The sequence below is a fragment of the Spodoptera frugiperda genome, chromosome 31 (assembly GCF_023101765.2).
Source record: "Spodoptera frugiperda isolate SF20-4 chromosome 31, AGI-APGP_CSIRO_Sfru_2.0, whole genome shotgun sequence".
Taxonomy (NCBI): Eukaryota; Metazoa; Arthropoda; class Insecta; order Lepidoptera; family Noctuidae; genus Spodoptera; species Spodoptera frugiperda.
Genome location: NC_064242.1, coordinates 7,534,912 through 7,550,675, shown reverse-complemented (window position 1 = coordinate 7,550,675; position 15,764 = coordinate 7,534,912). Strand labels below are relative to the sequence as shown.

Here is a 15,764-nt window from a genome sequence, read left to right as displayed (position 1 = left end):
TTTAAATGACATGTGATATAAAAAGAAAATTAGCGAATTATCCTCATTTTCGCAAACATGTCACGTCAACAACATAAAGAGAAGTCTGCGCACACAATTAGAACTCAACAACAAAATACACTAAAATGCTCATCCTACATTATATAATGGTGTTAGGAAATAGATCACAGTATTGTATTGTTTGCTAATGAAGTGAGGAATAAATTATTAACAGTAAGTATTAATTGTACCGATCTTGCATTCGTAATGGTTCACCTCAGAGTTTGCGAAATTGTTAAGTAAGACACCTTTGTTTCAGCGGACAATTGGAGGCACTACGAGTAATCCAATACACAGTCGTCCCAGGAAATGTTTATGCAACAGCGTTGAAACACTCACAGAAATCACTTAGATATTTTAAATCAATCAATTTTACGCATGACACAAAGAAAGTCATTAAAAAGTATGGCAACAATTTATTACACAACGACATTGAGCTAACACTTAAACTAAAGGTATATTTAAATCACGCATATTAAAACTTTTCAACCAGTTATCGGTAACTGGTTCTATATTTTTCACTCCATCCATCCCGAGACCGAAAGGCGACTTTGGTGAAGTACGTAAGTAATAAAGTCCGCGACTCGCAGTTGAAGATCCGTAGCCCAAGACTGCGTACTCATCTTTCTCGCAGGCATTCGCTTCGAAATGCTTCCAACTTTGGCATCGAACTCCAACAAAAGACATTGGTATTTTTATGCTTTCCGTGTAAACTTGCGCTGCCCGAAGATGACTGCAAGACGGCATGAAACATCCCGGTTGATTCGGTCCTCCACCATTTATGTAGAAATCTGCATGTCCGAGTGGTTCGATAATTCCTTGTATTAATCTATTCGAGTGCAGTACATCTACGTACGCGGCATCGGATTTGTCTAGTCGCTGTCCACTGTATGCATATGAGAAGCACGGGCCTGCGGGATCCAACCCAGTAATGCGTCCTAAGCTGCGCGCTTTATACTGTTGGAAATATTTCCCGGCCCATCCTGCAATATGCGCACCCAAGCTGATTCCCAGTAAATGAAAATCTTCGGCATTCGCTCCAAAGTGCTCTAGATTAGCCAACAGGTTTGCAAGTCTCTTACCTATTAGCCGCGCGTTGTGTGCCGATAATATGTATCCATCTTTGTTCATTTCTTCTGCATCCACTAAAAATACGTTGAACATTTTCTTGTCGTTGTAAGCAGTAGCTAAGTCCAAAGGCACTGCAGATTGCGAACTGTCTTTGTAACCGTGGATGACTATTTTTGTTTGTTTTGTTATGTCGAAAATGCCAGGCTTCGTTAGGTTTACAAATGCTTCATTAATTGGGAACGTTCTAATTGTGCTCCCGTCTAGCTGTATGATCTTCATAGTTTTTATGAGATCTTTTTGGTCAGTCATGGAGTTGTAGCGCAAGTCCATTATCGCTCGACCTGTGGATACAAAAAATGAGATTAGTTAAGACATCAAAACATTCTAGCGATTAGCCGATTAACACGCAAAAGCGATGGAGGTGAAGGACATTGACTCACATGCACCGGAGAGTTTGGCGTAGACGGACTCGGCGAAGCTGAGGTCCGGTTCGGGGCGCATGCTGATTGAGGTGGCGGCGAGCGCGGCGCTCAGGTAGTACGCGGCGACCACCAGCGGCACCACGACGCTGTACTGGTGCATGGCATGAGCCCTCCGCCGCTAACACGGTCACTATGTCACTGTCCGCAAACAGAGAAAGGTCCGCTTCGCAACTTACCTCCAAGGGGCGATTGCTTGGAGGGGGGGTTATCTGGTGCAAATTACACGCGCTGCACTCACTGTCAGAAGGCCACTGACCGCTTTACGCCATTTTTATCATTTATCGAAGTATTGCTGTTTTGTCTGAGATTGAAAACGGCTGTCTGCCGTTTGTTAATTCATGTACATATGTATTTATAAGAATTTTGAGTGAAAGTTTGATAAACAATTTCTGAGCCAGTTGTATTGTTGTTTCTTGACATGTGTTTTGCTAATTATTCGGGACTTTTGAGAAAAACAGGCAACGCTCAGTATGATTTATTTATCTTCTCACTTGTCCATCTCTCCGCCGACTATGTAACACAAATTGCTTTTAATAGAATCTATTTGTACGACTAATGTTTATTTGATCCTATAATTTGATATTTTACATGTTCAAAGCTTAATTGTATATATTTTAACATTAAATTTTGTTGAACCACTTTAACATTTTTATAACCCACTCAACTTCAAATCCACTGACAGAAACATAATACTGGTTCTTTATTAGGTATTTGCAAATAAGGTTTCATTGAGAGTAAATAAACTTTTTCATCTCATTTCAATTGCGAACTTGAAACTGAATTAAATTATAAAATATCACAATACAAATATCAAAAATTTAGTGTAATAAATATATTTTATTCTGTCTCAGAATACTTCGAATAAATATTATAAATCAAGAGTCAGACTTAGGTCATAACAAGGCTTACCTAGGTCTCACTTAACGTCAAAACCGCTACGATCTGATAACCAACCATACACACAGAGACGACGTATGTTTGTGAGTACTCTCTGACGTAGGTAATGTCACTATAATCCATTCTGTAAGCAATTAGAGTAATTTTATTGATAGGTAGAGGAAGACATAAGACATAACATTATAATATATAAAGACTATCAAGTAATCTCTCAGTGACATAAAGGGAATGAAATAGGAGAACGAAAAGGCGAGCTTATTATTATATACGTCACATAAATTTATGTTTAGTAATAACTCGAATACTCCAAGGTGTGTGGCAGTGACCCCTACCTAAGTAATTCTTAGAACCAGTTCCACTACTATCTAGAGCTACCAGCTATTTATAGAAATTCCAGTATCAACAAAAACCTATTACAATTTCGTATCAAAAAATACAGTAGCTACGTCTGTTTAAACATTAACTAATTAGGGAAAACGTATTTCAAGATACATTTTACTATATATGTATGTAGGTATATTATATAATGTGAAACGTGTAAAGTTTAATAATATAATTATATTATAATATTCGTAGTTAGGTACTGAGGAATATCCTCAGGCTATTTTCATACTACACCCACGGCAGAGTGTCAGATTTACGGTGAATAAGGTTAATTTAAAGGCCATCCCCCTTCCGAGGGAAATATTGACGGCAAACGATTCTATCGTACTACGACTAACGTTTAGCTTTTGTCATCTAAATATATATAACTCAAAGGTGACTGACTGACTGACATAGGGATCTATCAACGCACAGCCAAAACTACTGTAAAGCTACTATGACGTAGGCTTCCCTTAAGAAACTATTTTGATAAATTCTTTTAATAATTATACGTCTAAACGCGAGCGCAACCGCGCTGTGAGTAACAATCACGTCTTAATATTTTAAACATTTTAGTGCCTTATACACCTACTGAGTTACTTACGTCATTAAATACACATGTACTCGACTTATTAATATGCAACAAAATAAACTATGATAATTAATTTGAACTCTGACTTTATCTTGAGATTAATTTTCATTATAATTTATTTTTCTTTCTACTATCATCATTCTGAAATACATTTACTCGAAACAAACACTCGCTAGATTCAGTTGTACGTCAGTATTATGTCAAGTGACTGACGTGTGGTTTCTACAACTAAGGCCGAGACTCCACAAAGCGTAGACGAGATGAACAGAGCGAAGATGTGTTTAAAACAACCCATACATACAATTTGATCACTCACACGTCTCGTTTGTACACAGATTTGGTGGATCATGGGCATCCCACGCGACTTCACTGTTTAGAAATATAATACAGTTAACTCCATGCTATTTACTACCTGGTAAAGTTCGTTGTAGATGTTGAAACTGCTGTAAGCTTCAGTAGTGACTGAAGCTTACAAGTTTTTCAAATCTGAATGAATGAAACGTAATCTACAAATATCGTTCTAAAAAAAGTACGCGCATAACTTCTGAACTACTCGACCAAATAGTTTTTGTCATGTCTGTTATTACAAGGTTTGTACGGAAGAATAGTCGGGAAAAAGCACCAGAGCAAAACTGTACCTACACAGTAATGTCAGCTATAATCAATGTTGCCTGCCCTACAAGATCAGTACTTTGTCAGGAACAATTTTTGCGGAAGAAACTAATGACGTCTGAATAACGTTTGTACGAATCAACCTTTTCATCGGCACCACTACCCAACGTATCGACATTATAACATTTGAGTGAGCGTGACATTTCAACCCACTACTCATGTTACTCTTAGAACTATAATAATCAATTTTCCCTCATTTTAATAACTTGTATTTTCATTTTAATTAACGTCAACAACAAAGCTTTAACCAGTGTATAAACAACCAATTACGTCTATCTTGTTTAATCTTATGATTAAACATTGTAAAGCATGCATTGTATTATAAAATTAGAGGCCTATCTCTATTAACCATATTGCAAATAACGAATTATTAAATTGAAAATAGTTGTTATGTTTGCTTAAAATCATTAATTATAAATCTGAAATTGAGCATCACAGCCAATCACAGGGTTGAAACGTACGTTTGTGTTATTGAAAGATGAATTAGTTGGTTGCATGCAGTAGCAAGTGAAATATCGAACTCGCAATTTCCACAATCACGAACTAATCAGCTATAATAGTGTTTGTAACGATAAGGGACCGAGTGTCCGTTATGACAGACAAAACGGAAAACCCAATCGATGTTGGATGGCGAACTATATTGGCTGATGAGCCACAAGCTTATTACCGGCACGTTCGCAACGACCAAGTTTGCGGTTATAAGGAAAATGTGTCCGTTCCGAACATTATTTTTTTCATTAATTTACTCTGTCTGACAAGTTCTGTGTTACACATGTTGGATCTGTGTGAATTTCTCATGACAACTTTTATTATTATTATGTCACTAAGCATAACACAGATACCCTTTTGAGGTCAAAAGTCTAATTTTGGTTTCAGACCAAACCATTGTTTACTTTTTTCTGTCTATACTTATACATTGCGTAACTATTTTATGATTCATAGGAACATAACAAAGTATTATGACAGGCATACATTATGGGCTAAACATACAAAAGTTTTTTATTAGAAGACATTTCTGTAAATAGGGTCTCTAGATTTATAAATAGTAACACTTCAATTGAATAGTTACGTTTGTAGTCTTCAATGGGAACACGTGCAGTCCTGTAACATGGATATAACATGTAACATAATTGGATTGCTATCGGAAAATATTGTAATGTACGTTGCGACCTGGTTACTTAAATCATTTTCCCGATTGAAGGCTATTAATAGAAATCGGTTCAAGATAATAAAGACGATTTCCAATGTGACATTCTGATACGAAAATGTATTTCGAGTATAATTTTATTATGTATTTCATTTCAATACATAACTGCAAAAGTTGAAACTTTATTTATATTTCAGGCCGTCCAGTAATTTCACATCGCTCGCTTTAACGAATGAAACCATTATCGTAGATTTTATTTTTAATCTCGTCGAAAAAAAATTAATGAATATCTTTTGTGACAAAAAAAAAACAACAACAATATTTGTTCGAAATCGTAAATAAACCGGCATACAACGATCCTCGGAAAACTGTATTTTCCCGGTAATTGATCCTTGTCGCTTTTCCAAAAGGTTGACAGTGCTCCGAAAAGTCGATGTTGATTTGCGATTTGGGAATCAGAATTGGCATAAAGATGGATGAACAACATTTTTAAGCAGAAAAAATTATACTAATAATGATGTGAATTGATAGTGGTTTTGAACCAACCGGCCCGACTAACTGCAAATAGATTAAGTTGCACTAGCGGATGCCAGTATGTGGGTAGGTGATAATACCTCACAAACCTTGTTATGTAAAACTAGTTCTTAACACTAATATATAATAAGTTTTTTTTTATGTTATAAGCCGGTAAATGAGCAGACGGATCACCTCATGGTAAACAAGTTAAGGATTTAGGGAAGGGTTGTTGGGGAATCGGGGATTGGGAAAATTGGGAAAGGGCTAATTGGGCCTCCGGTAATTTTGTATGTTTAATGTTTGATGATTTCCAATATCCCTCTGAATTTCAACGAATTTTGCTTGAGATTCAGAGCCAACTCAATCTGTTCAGTCAGCCTAGATAAAAAAGAATAGAAAATATTTATCGTATTGTCACCGTACAATGAGTAACAATAAACGCTCGAGGTAAAACGGCTTGGAATTTTATCGTTGCAACAATGTACCTACATAACGATGTCTTTTCAATTGGAAACAGTAACCTTACCGTTTCTATAAAATTGTTTTCTCAGTTGTTGGAGAAATCTACAAGATATATAATATCGATAACAAGTTGTGAGATTTTATAAAAAGAACATCGGATAATGTTTCTGTCGAAACAAATCTGTTACTAGCTTTCTGCCTGCGGTTTCGCTCGTGAAGTATTTTGATGATTTCTGTCAAGCAGATCTCGATCCTGTTGGAATATCGGGACAAACGGTAGCTTATGTTACTCCTAGAAAATACAAATAATTATTCTTTCGACTTTACAATATTTGAATATGGAGAGTTTTTAATTGACATTTATTTTAATTGTAAATATAGAGTTACAAATACAGAGGTATCTTAATTACCTTATTGTTCCAAGTCGACGTAAGTTAATATAAATTTAACTGACATTTCGCTAAATTAATTTAATTTAACCCTGTACCAATAAACATGGTAATAGCTATGGTGTTGCGTTTCCATAGGCTATGTATAGACCGAACTACCATTGTACTGTTAGTTGATATTCAAAATTGTAACTGTTAATCATGAAGTTACCATATTTAATTCCTTGGTTCGGTAAAATATCAATTTCAATACCTTAAAAATTAAGACTAAGTAGGTATCAAATATCAATATAGCCACATTAGCTTCTGCCAGCGGCTTCTTCCGCGTCGTTGTGGGATAAAAAGTGTAGCATCACCCAAGTTAGCTCATACTCTTTCTGTATAACAAATTTCATCAAAATCCGTTCAGTAGTTAAGCGTGATTGACGGACAAACATCCAAACAAACATACTTTCACATTTATAATATAAACAGGCACATCCATATACTTTGTCAAAGTATTTACAGCCCGTAAGCTTTTTAAAATTCGGGATAATGTACCGTAGATTCTTACTTTACATTCACATAAATTACCTTTAATGTAGAGAGATCAAAGTATTGTTTTAAAATAATTATTTCGCAGCCACGGTTCGAGAGTGGGATTAAAATCCGTTTGATTCAATTTACAATTACAATTATAATAAATGTCAATGAGAAATCAATGAAATAAATAACAATTTAATGTTTGACATCACGTTGCTTCTGAATTCCGAGTGAAATAATGAAGGTACCATTGTCTCGAATTTCCCAGTAGTAACATTATTTGAATACTAATTGAATGAATGATCGACAGCAAAAATAATGGGTCAATTCTTAATTTAGGTTCCTAGCTTTGTGAACATGAATTTGAGTTATATTAGCATATTCGTATCGACACGCCTTTACCCCCGAAGAGGTAGGTAGAGGTGCACATTACCTGTAATGCCACTGTATAAGGTACACCCACTTTTCACCATTTGTGTTATGTTAAATCCCATGTAATAGGGAGTGAACCTATTGCCTTATACCGGCCACAATTCCAAACTCTGTGCTACTACTGAGAAATTTTCGAAAAATCGTATAAAAACCTAGGAATTCTTTACCCAACACGGGAATTAAACCCGAGACCCCTTGCCCGGCAATCGCAATTACGATCACTCGACCAACGAGCTAGTCAGTGATCATGAATTTGAATTATATTAGCATATTTGTATCTTTAAACAGTTGTAGGTCCTAATTTAGGTCCAGAGTTTGGACAAACGAAGGCTTTATGTGATTTGTTTCCTAAACAGTTCCTAAAACATTCGACGTTGTTTTACATTCAATCCGCAAGGCTTGAGCCACGAATTGTGGTCCGTATGTACTTTATCTCTAAAGTGAGCTGCTATTTGTAAAGGTGAATCTCATCATCTCATCAATGGAGTTTCAAAAGGATGTTAAACTCTAAACGTACTGTTATAGTAAAACGGCTGAACTGAAGTGATACCACGACCTCACAGAAAAGCGACGTGAAACAACGCTTGCGTTGTGCTTCGTTGTGTGAATAAGGTTACCGGAGGCCTAATTACGTACTAATTCGAAACGTACATAACACTATGAGAACTAATAGCTAATAACTAGAACGCTTTGTGGCTAATAAGATGATGATAACGATGAACATAGTTCAAAATCAAAGTATATTGAAATTAATCCTAAATTAGGCACTTTTGAAACGTCAAATTGAATTATCCGTCAGTCCGTCCATCAGTGAAGCTAGGCGCAGTTAATACGATCATCTTACTCACAAAATGAAGCTTTAGAACCAATCATAATCCAAAATAATTACTATTAATTCGTAAATAATGCAAATAGTTATCTCGCCTCAAAGGTCTAAGTTACCACGAAGTGCTTACCGTATCTCGCGAATAAGGTTAATGCGGAGGATGGCTATCGTTTCAGTGTGATTAATCCCCAGGTTGGTGTTGCAGTCACTTTCATGATATAATAATCCCTCGGTTACGTAGTAGACACCCACACACACTCGCAGGGCGGACCCGCTACAGGCGCTACGGGATAATAACAAAACCGCTTTCAAAATAAAGCATTAAGTATGGTGTACAGGTTTTTCTTATAATAGGTTTTGTTATTTAAAACGTATAATTAGTAAAAAGTAAGAGAAAATCCTGTAGGCAGATAACTGTTGCTGCTTCACCCACGCGCTCTAAGAAATAAAGAGATAGGCCTCTTAATGTTAGTAAGATTCCTTAAATTACATTATCTTAGATAACATTTAATTATTATTTTTTTATTACGAGAATAATGAACAGAAGAAAAACATACAAAAAGGTACGATTCACCTTTACTTCAAACATGTCGTTGCTTATAATTTTCTTCTTCTTTCTATATATTAACAAAAGTTCTAGTAAGTATGTGATGTATATTGGGATTTCTAATATATTAACCAAACTAAATGAATTTATCTATATTTCTAAGTAATAGGTCACCATAGGTACATGTAATTTAACTATGGTCTTCTCACACGGAGATTGAATTAACATTGACAACCACGCGTTTCTTAGGCGGATTGGCGATTTCTAGCTTAGGCATTTCTATAACTTAATATTTTTTGGAACATTATTATAGTTTGATAATATAATAATTATTAGGCGCTACTAATCGAAATGTAACCCACACTCATTCTATAATATAGTTTTCCTTACTGATCGATTATTACGGTATTATTGCCTTGGTACTTGGTACTACGATAAAACTTAAGATTAAATACTTAATAGATAATATTAAATACATATTCTCGAAAAACATAACCCTCCTTCTGGCGCAGTAGGGTAAAAATAAATAACCTATTCAGTAACATTCTAGTAATTACGTTATATATGATAATCTATTAAATCTAAGACGATCTGTTGTTTATGCTGGACAAGAAAATGATCAAATTGCACAATAGATTGCACGATTGTTTAATTTCCTAAATTACAGGAAAACTGACGTGTTGTGTTTATCAAAATTCGTCATTACTTTAGTGGTAATGTGACCTCATATTGCTTGTAACCTACCATGACAAAGCCAGTCGTTAGAAACCCTATACACCGCCCTATTTCCTAGATCAAAGGAAGTTTTTGCGACGAAAAAAATATACCAGGAAGCAAAATTGATATAAGCACTCAAACAGAATTTGTATAAGTTTATAGAAGTTTATATTATAATCAGATTACTTCATATTACTTATTCTAAATATCCGTTAGAAATAAACAAGTATTTGCGGAAATACAAAATGATATTTTCTTTATACCTGAAGCTGCTTATTTATGCTTTGAAATAAATGCCTTGACTTTGATTATAACACTTAATATTGCGAAATTTCGCTGAAGTTACACTTCGACGTCTTTACACAAAGATTTCCGAGACGGCACCAATCTCGAAATTACCTGCCGATGCCCGCCCGAATAGGATTTAATAAAACAAATTACGAAAGACGAGTCCTCGTTTCACCCTCTGCCTCTGTGCAGCTTTTGTGTCGTTGGAACGCGATCTAGTATTATTATAGCATTTTATACGAAGCTGTTAACAATATTATGAGAAAGCCGTGGGTGGAGAGATGAAGCACCATGACAAGCAAATTTTATTGTTATGTAGCTATAGAGAACTGAGGTTTGAAGAAAGTTATCCCACTAACTTGACTCACAAACATGTGACTCACGCGTCCACATAAAGTTCACGGATTTTTTTCTTTCCACGAAAGTCAACTGCTCGTTCCAAGTCCTGGATTATTACTTTACATCAATGACGCACAAATTAATATTTCGCATTAAAAGGTTATAGGTTTCTCATTATCATAACTAACAATGAAAATAAAAGCATAACATACTTGATAAGTAGCACTTATGCATCACTAATGAATCACAGTACTCGTATTGTCTTGAAAGTTGGAACTAATTAGATACTTGTGTATTCAACCCTCGACTTTTCATTGAGTAGATTTTTATGAATATGACGTAGACGCTGAAACTTATAGCCTAGCCCTTTACCAATATAAACAGAAAACAATCAACTTATTGACAAAACTGTTATAAATAGAACATGTTGTGTAAACATCAACCTTTGACACTTCGGTAGACGAGTATAAATGCGAGACGTTTTTTACGCAATGATCGAAATTTGTGAGAAATAAATCGTAGAGTCCAATTTGCGATTTTATGTGAAAAAATATTTGGTGTGATATTATGTGATGTAAAGATTGTGGGGTAAATGGCGTGACGGTAGAGCCGAGCCGTGGGCGGGCGGGCTGCGCGGGCTGCCGGCGGCGCGCCGCCTCCAGTAGCTGCCCGCCGCCGCGCCAGTCGCACGTCCGCGCCGCTGCCTCCCGAGCGCTCGCCCTGCGCCCAGCGACCGCCACCGCCGCGCCTCTACCGCGCCGGCACAACAAACTTCAGCACCGTGCCCTTGTTATATTATGTGCTTCTAATTGTTCACCACGACGAGGACGCACGCAAGGATCGCACTGACAACAAGTAAGTTTATGCCGCTTCTTTACCGCTCACACTGCCTTTAAACTAGCCGATTTCGACAACAAATGCTTCTTTGCTTTGTAAAAGTTGTATTTTAAGTTCTGCCTATGCCTATTTAGTATCGATGAATGTTATAATACAATAAAAGCTGTTCTCGTAACTCTGGGATTAAGTTATCGCAATTTAGGTTAAACTTTGTGTTGGTTAAAATTCAAACAAGTTACGGAAACAACTTTTAATTGAAGCAGTTATAGACTCGTTAAGTTATTCTTATTTTTTGCTTTCTATATTGGATGTGCTTTTAAATAGACGTTTCTTTTATTATTGAACTTCGAAGAAAGGACGACATTATAATATATGCTTGCTTGCTGTGACTTGTAGTGAAAAACTAACTTATTTTAATAAAAAAATGCAAAATTATTAACACAATATTAGCTTTTCCATTAAATATATGAGAAAACTCAATCTCAAACATAAATTGGTCAAGTTTTAAGTTGTTCTCAGATCAAAGTTCATCTGTTAACTACTACCCACATATTCTTGAAATTCACAGGTAATACAAATATGATGCGTATTAAATATCAGCAGATCAAAACTATGCCGATGCCTGAATATTAAGTAGTAAAAGGAAAGTAGGTATACCTAAATAGCTTTGAACTGAGAATTGACGTCAGTTGTCTAAGGTCACATTGAAGAAGAACATCGCTTTTCTATAGGTACCAGGGAACAATGTACTAGTATTCCATGACCTACGTATCTTCTGCACAAATATGAATGATTACAGCAGGGAAACCTTCTATTTGGAGCAAGGAAACAAATATATAGACGTAATAAAACTCTGCTCACAGTCCCAGGTGTAGAGAATATTCGAATAACAACGATACCCTAAAAATTGATTTGTATTTCGTTTTGGAGAAAATTGAATCAAACACAATTTTATGGTTGGTGCTCCGTTCGATAGGTATTGACATCATAGGACGGACATGAGGGCTGTAAAATATTAATGTAATTGAAGCCTCGCGTTGGTATCTAGTAGCTAGCGTGAAGAATGAGAGCTTCGTTTGCGGGGAAAAGTAGGAATTAACAATGAATGATTAATTACTGCGAGATATGCGTGTCACGTTCTGAGAAATGGCTGTATACAATGGTAACAGCTCAGCGGGTATTAGTACCAGTATCTGTACTCGCTATTTACCGCGATTCCTGCGAAATAAAGGCGTATCGCACGCTCCGCTCCCAGCCTGGGTTTATGAAACCTTTTCAAAGCTCAGGCTGTGATTTTCAGTATATAAGCAAAGCTCCATGAAACTATTCGACATGACATTTCTTTGGAGCCGAGTTTTTCGGACGCAGACGTTTTCCGGTTCACTGAACACTGTTTTACTTTCATTCAAGTCCTTTACTATTTCCATTCGAGGTCGCGTTTGATATTGATGTGACGATTTTTTTTTCTGACGTAGGTCAACGAAGGTTAAGATGTTGAATTTATTTCTTCAACATCATAAGGATTCTTCTTAGTGGTTATTATCCTTGCATAACTTTTTTTTTAGTTAAATTTTCCTTTAGTTGATATAAACAGAATGGCTCATTTAAAATTCAATTCAAATGCTGTGCTAAAATAAGAATGTTATTTTTAGATGTGAGCTGAATTATTTGCTCTGTATGTATCTATTCTGTTAGTTAAACCCATGCGACAGGGTTGTCTTTTGAGATAAATAAAGAAAGGTCTATTTATAGAACGCGTATGCGTGACGTCATATCCACGTTGTTACATATACATAAGCTGGTGGAATTAAAAATAAGGTTCGTTAGTGTTTCATTCATGTTAAGTAACACAATGAATGGGCTAAGGGTTGGCAAACCGCAGCACCGAATGTATACTTCTTTACAGTACTGTTATATTGTCCGGGTATTATTACTGGGATGTGTTTTCAACTTATTAAAGGGCAACCTATGTAGACAGGTTTTTCATTCGTATCGTCACGCCTTTTATACCTGAAGGGGGTAGGCAGAGGTATACATTATGGCACTTAATGCCACTATACAATTTACACCCACACTTTTCACCGTTTGTGATATAAACCCTATGTAATGGGGGTGAGCCTATTGCCATATACTGGGCACAAATCCAGACTCCGTGCTACTACTGAGAAATTTTCCAAAGGTTTTTAATTTGTTATGATAATACCATGGCTCTGAAAACATCACGTATATTACACCTACATAAATAGTTATCGCATTACGTTTTAATTAAATAAGATTTAATATAGCGTGTAAAGTTAGTTCAGAGGAATCTGAAGGTGAGCTTGTTGTTAAGACGTCACGACGTTGAATAAAACGTAGGCAGCTAACTTACTTTAAATGAGCTACCTACGATTTATTTGGTCTCCAACAAATTATTATTTGCTTATGTATTTTATAATATACTAGCTTCTGCCAGTGGCTTCGCACGCATTTCCATGGGGTAAAAAGTAATCTACGTAGTATTACAGACCAAACATTAATATCTGTTCCAAATTTCATCTCGATCTCTTCAGCTGTTTTAACGTGAAGGAGAAACAAACAAACAAACATACGGTAGATAAATACATACAAACTTTCGCATTTATAATATTAGTAGGATTGCTTCAGTTATGGTTTATCTTGACTTAAGTTACTGTTGCAGCTTTGAAAAAGATCGTTATATTATTTTATGCCCCTATAAGTTTCTATTAAAGCCTACTCTCGGCAACTGAATTTTTAATGCGTCATTTTTTTTGTGTTATCTTTATCTTTAGATATTTTTAAACTTCTATATTTATTTATACTTCGAATCTTGTTTGTCATATAACTTGTTACATTTTCTATATTCTTCAAATGCCCTATTACGGGTATTTAGAGAGAAAGTTTTGATATTACACGTAAGAAACTTAATTTTATAATGGGACTTAGTAAAACAATGCAATTATAATTTAAAGTAACTAAGTAATTATGACATCATAAATGACAACTTGATGTTTCTTAATTAAGTACACAGAGTACTCTTAGATGTTTCATTTAACTCGGGCATAATTAAAACAATTTTTACTTTTCTTTGTGATTAATTTATCTCCTTAGTATTCAACAATGAAAGAAAAACAAGAATCCTAATTCGGTTACAAGTTTCATAAAATGTAAAAGACGCTTTTATAAGTAAAAATATAACTGATATAAGAAAATGGAGAAAGAATCGTTCCGTAATTAGTTCGTTTAGGACGTGCGCAAAGAATTTCGAACCTCTTCATTTTACAGATTGGGGTCAATGTCCTCAGCCGACCTTTAGACTTGCTAAGTAGCACCCATTCAACAAACCTTCGTGGATAAATTTTCGTGAAAAATAATAATCCGACGATATCTGTATTTGTCATAAAACATAACGAGAAAGATATCGTATACATATAATACACAAGGATTATTAAATTAATAAACTCCCAATCTTCATCTCAATGAACGATCTACAAAAACAGAATGAGCAATAAATTAATCCCCTTGCCCGCTACGTGATAGCAATTACACTTTTAGGTTTCTTAGTACGACCTTTTTTGTTCAGAAATAATCCCAAAAATACTTTAATTTATTTGTTAAAGTTATAAAAGTAATATATTTCGTCTCCAACTTTAGATGATTACATTCCATTAAAATCTTGATGGTACCTTATTCCCAAGGAGACGGTAACTTCGTTCAAGTGAGGAAACTCCAGGTTGACTTAGTAAAAATTTGAGGGCCATTTCCTAAAAATATTTGAATGAATATCTTTAAGAGTTAAAGAAATTCTTGGCATCATGTCAAAAGAGGATTAAGAGTAAGAAAACGTATTTGAAATTAAGTTTGTTAAATTTTGCTACAAGTTTAACCATGCAGTCGTACAGTTTATCTAATTTAACACAACAGTGGGTCCCCAAGGATCTTTTCCGTTTTCGTCCAAACACAATTTACATCTGTTACCCGTGTTTGTTTTTTCTATCAACAGAGGACGGGTTTGTTTCGTATCTCGGCGTTCTAGAAGGTTCTTTGCAATGTTGACTTTTAAACCGCTAAAGCATTTAACCCTTTTTTATTCAATGACATTCTGGACCGGTGTGGCATTCAACGCTAAATATGAATTACAAAAATATAAAATGTGAATCACTACCGCTCAATTTAAACCAAAGAAAAACAAGACAAAATCTAAAGAATAATAGATATGTAGTTACAAACCGAATAGCTTACATCACAATGATATTGAATGAATACACATCTTCAAGTCTTGAGTGAACAAGTTGCTCATAGGTAGGCGGGCTCCACATGATTATTTTCCACCAAACGACATGATAGCTAAACGCCATCCAATAAAAAACTAAATAAGCAGAAAAAGGGATACGTATGTACCATAAACCATATTCTAATTGAAAAATGATACGAAAGTATTTTGGTAAAACGTGGTGAATAAAATCGAGAACCGAAAACGTTCCCGGCGCTTATCGTCATTACAATTTTATGATTTTTAAATGAAAGATGGTCAAATGTTTTAAGCAATTTGTGTCAAGGGTTTTGATAGAAAATTCGTTTTCGTTGGAACTGTTTAACCATTCAAAGATACTTCATGATGAACAA

The 15,764-nt window shown here is 35.3% G+C and overlaps 2 protein-coding genes across 2 annotated transcripts in view; one reads left to right on the top strand and one right to left on the bottom strand.

Moving 5' to 3' along the window:
* Positions 1-439: 439 nt before the first annotated feature.
* On the bottom strand, positions 440-2,269 carry LOC118276475 (phospholipase A1). Its single transcript, XM_035594810.2, has 2 exons — positions 1,551-2,269; positions 440-1,451 (listed from the first exon to the last, which is right to left on the bottom strand). Exons 1-2 carry the CDS (start codon positions 1,690-1,692, stop codon positions 484-486), a joined length of 1,110 nt encoding a protein of 369 aa, XP_035450703.2. The 5' UTR covers positions 1,693-2,269; the 3' UTR covers positions 440-483.
* An 8,708-nt stretch (positions 2,270-10,977) lies between these two features.
* LOC118276355 (uncharacterized) overlaps positions 10,978-15,764 on the top strand; it is a 98,128-nt gene continuing 93,341 nt past the window's right edge. The window contains exon 1 of the mRNA XM_035594630.2: positions 10,978-11,156. The gene's annotated coding sequence lies outside the window, so the exon portion shown is untranslated. The remainder of the gene's footprint in view (positions 11,157-15,764) is intronic.

Bases quoted from the DNA above. Each gene is read 5' to 3' on its own strand.
- LOC118276475 (XM_035594810.2), bottom strand. From the start codon at position 1,692: ATGCACCAGTACAGCGTCGTGGTGCCGCTGGTGGTCGCCGCGTACTAC. The intron at 1,452-1,550 runs GTGAGTCAATGT...TTGTATCCACAG, and splicing joins CGCCAAACTCTCCGGTGCAT to GTCGAGCGATAATGGACTTG.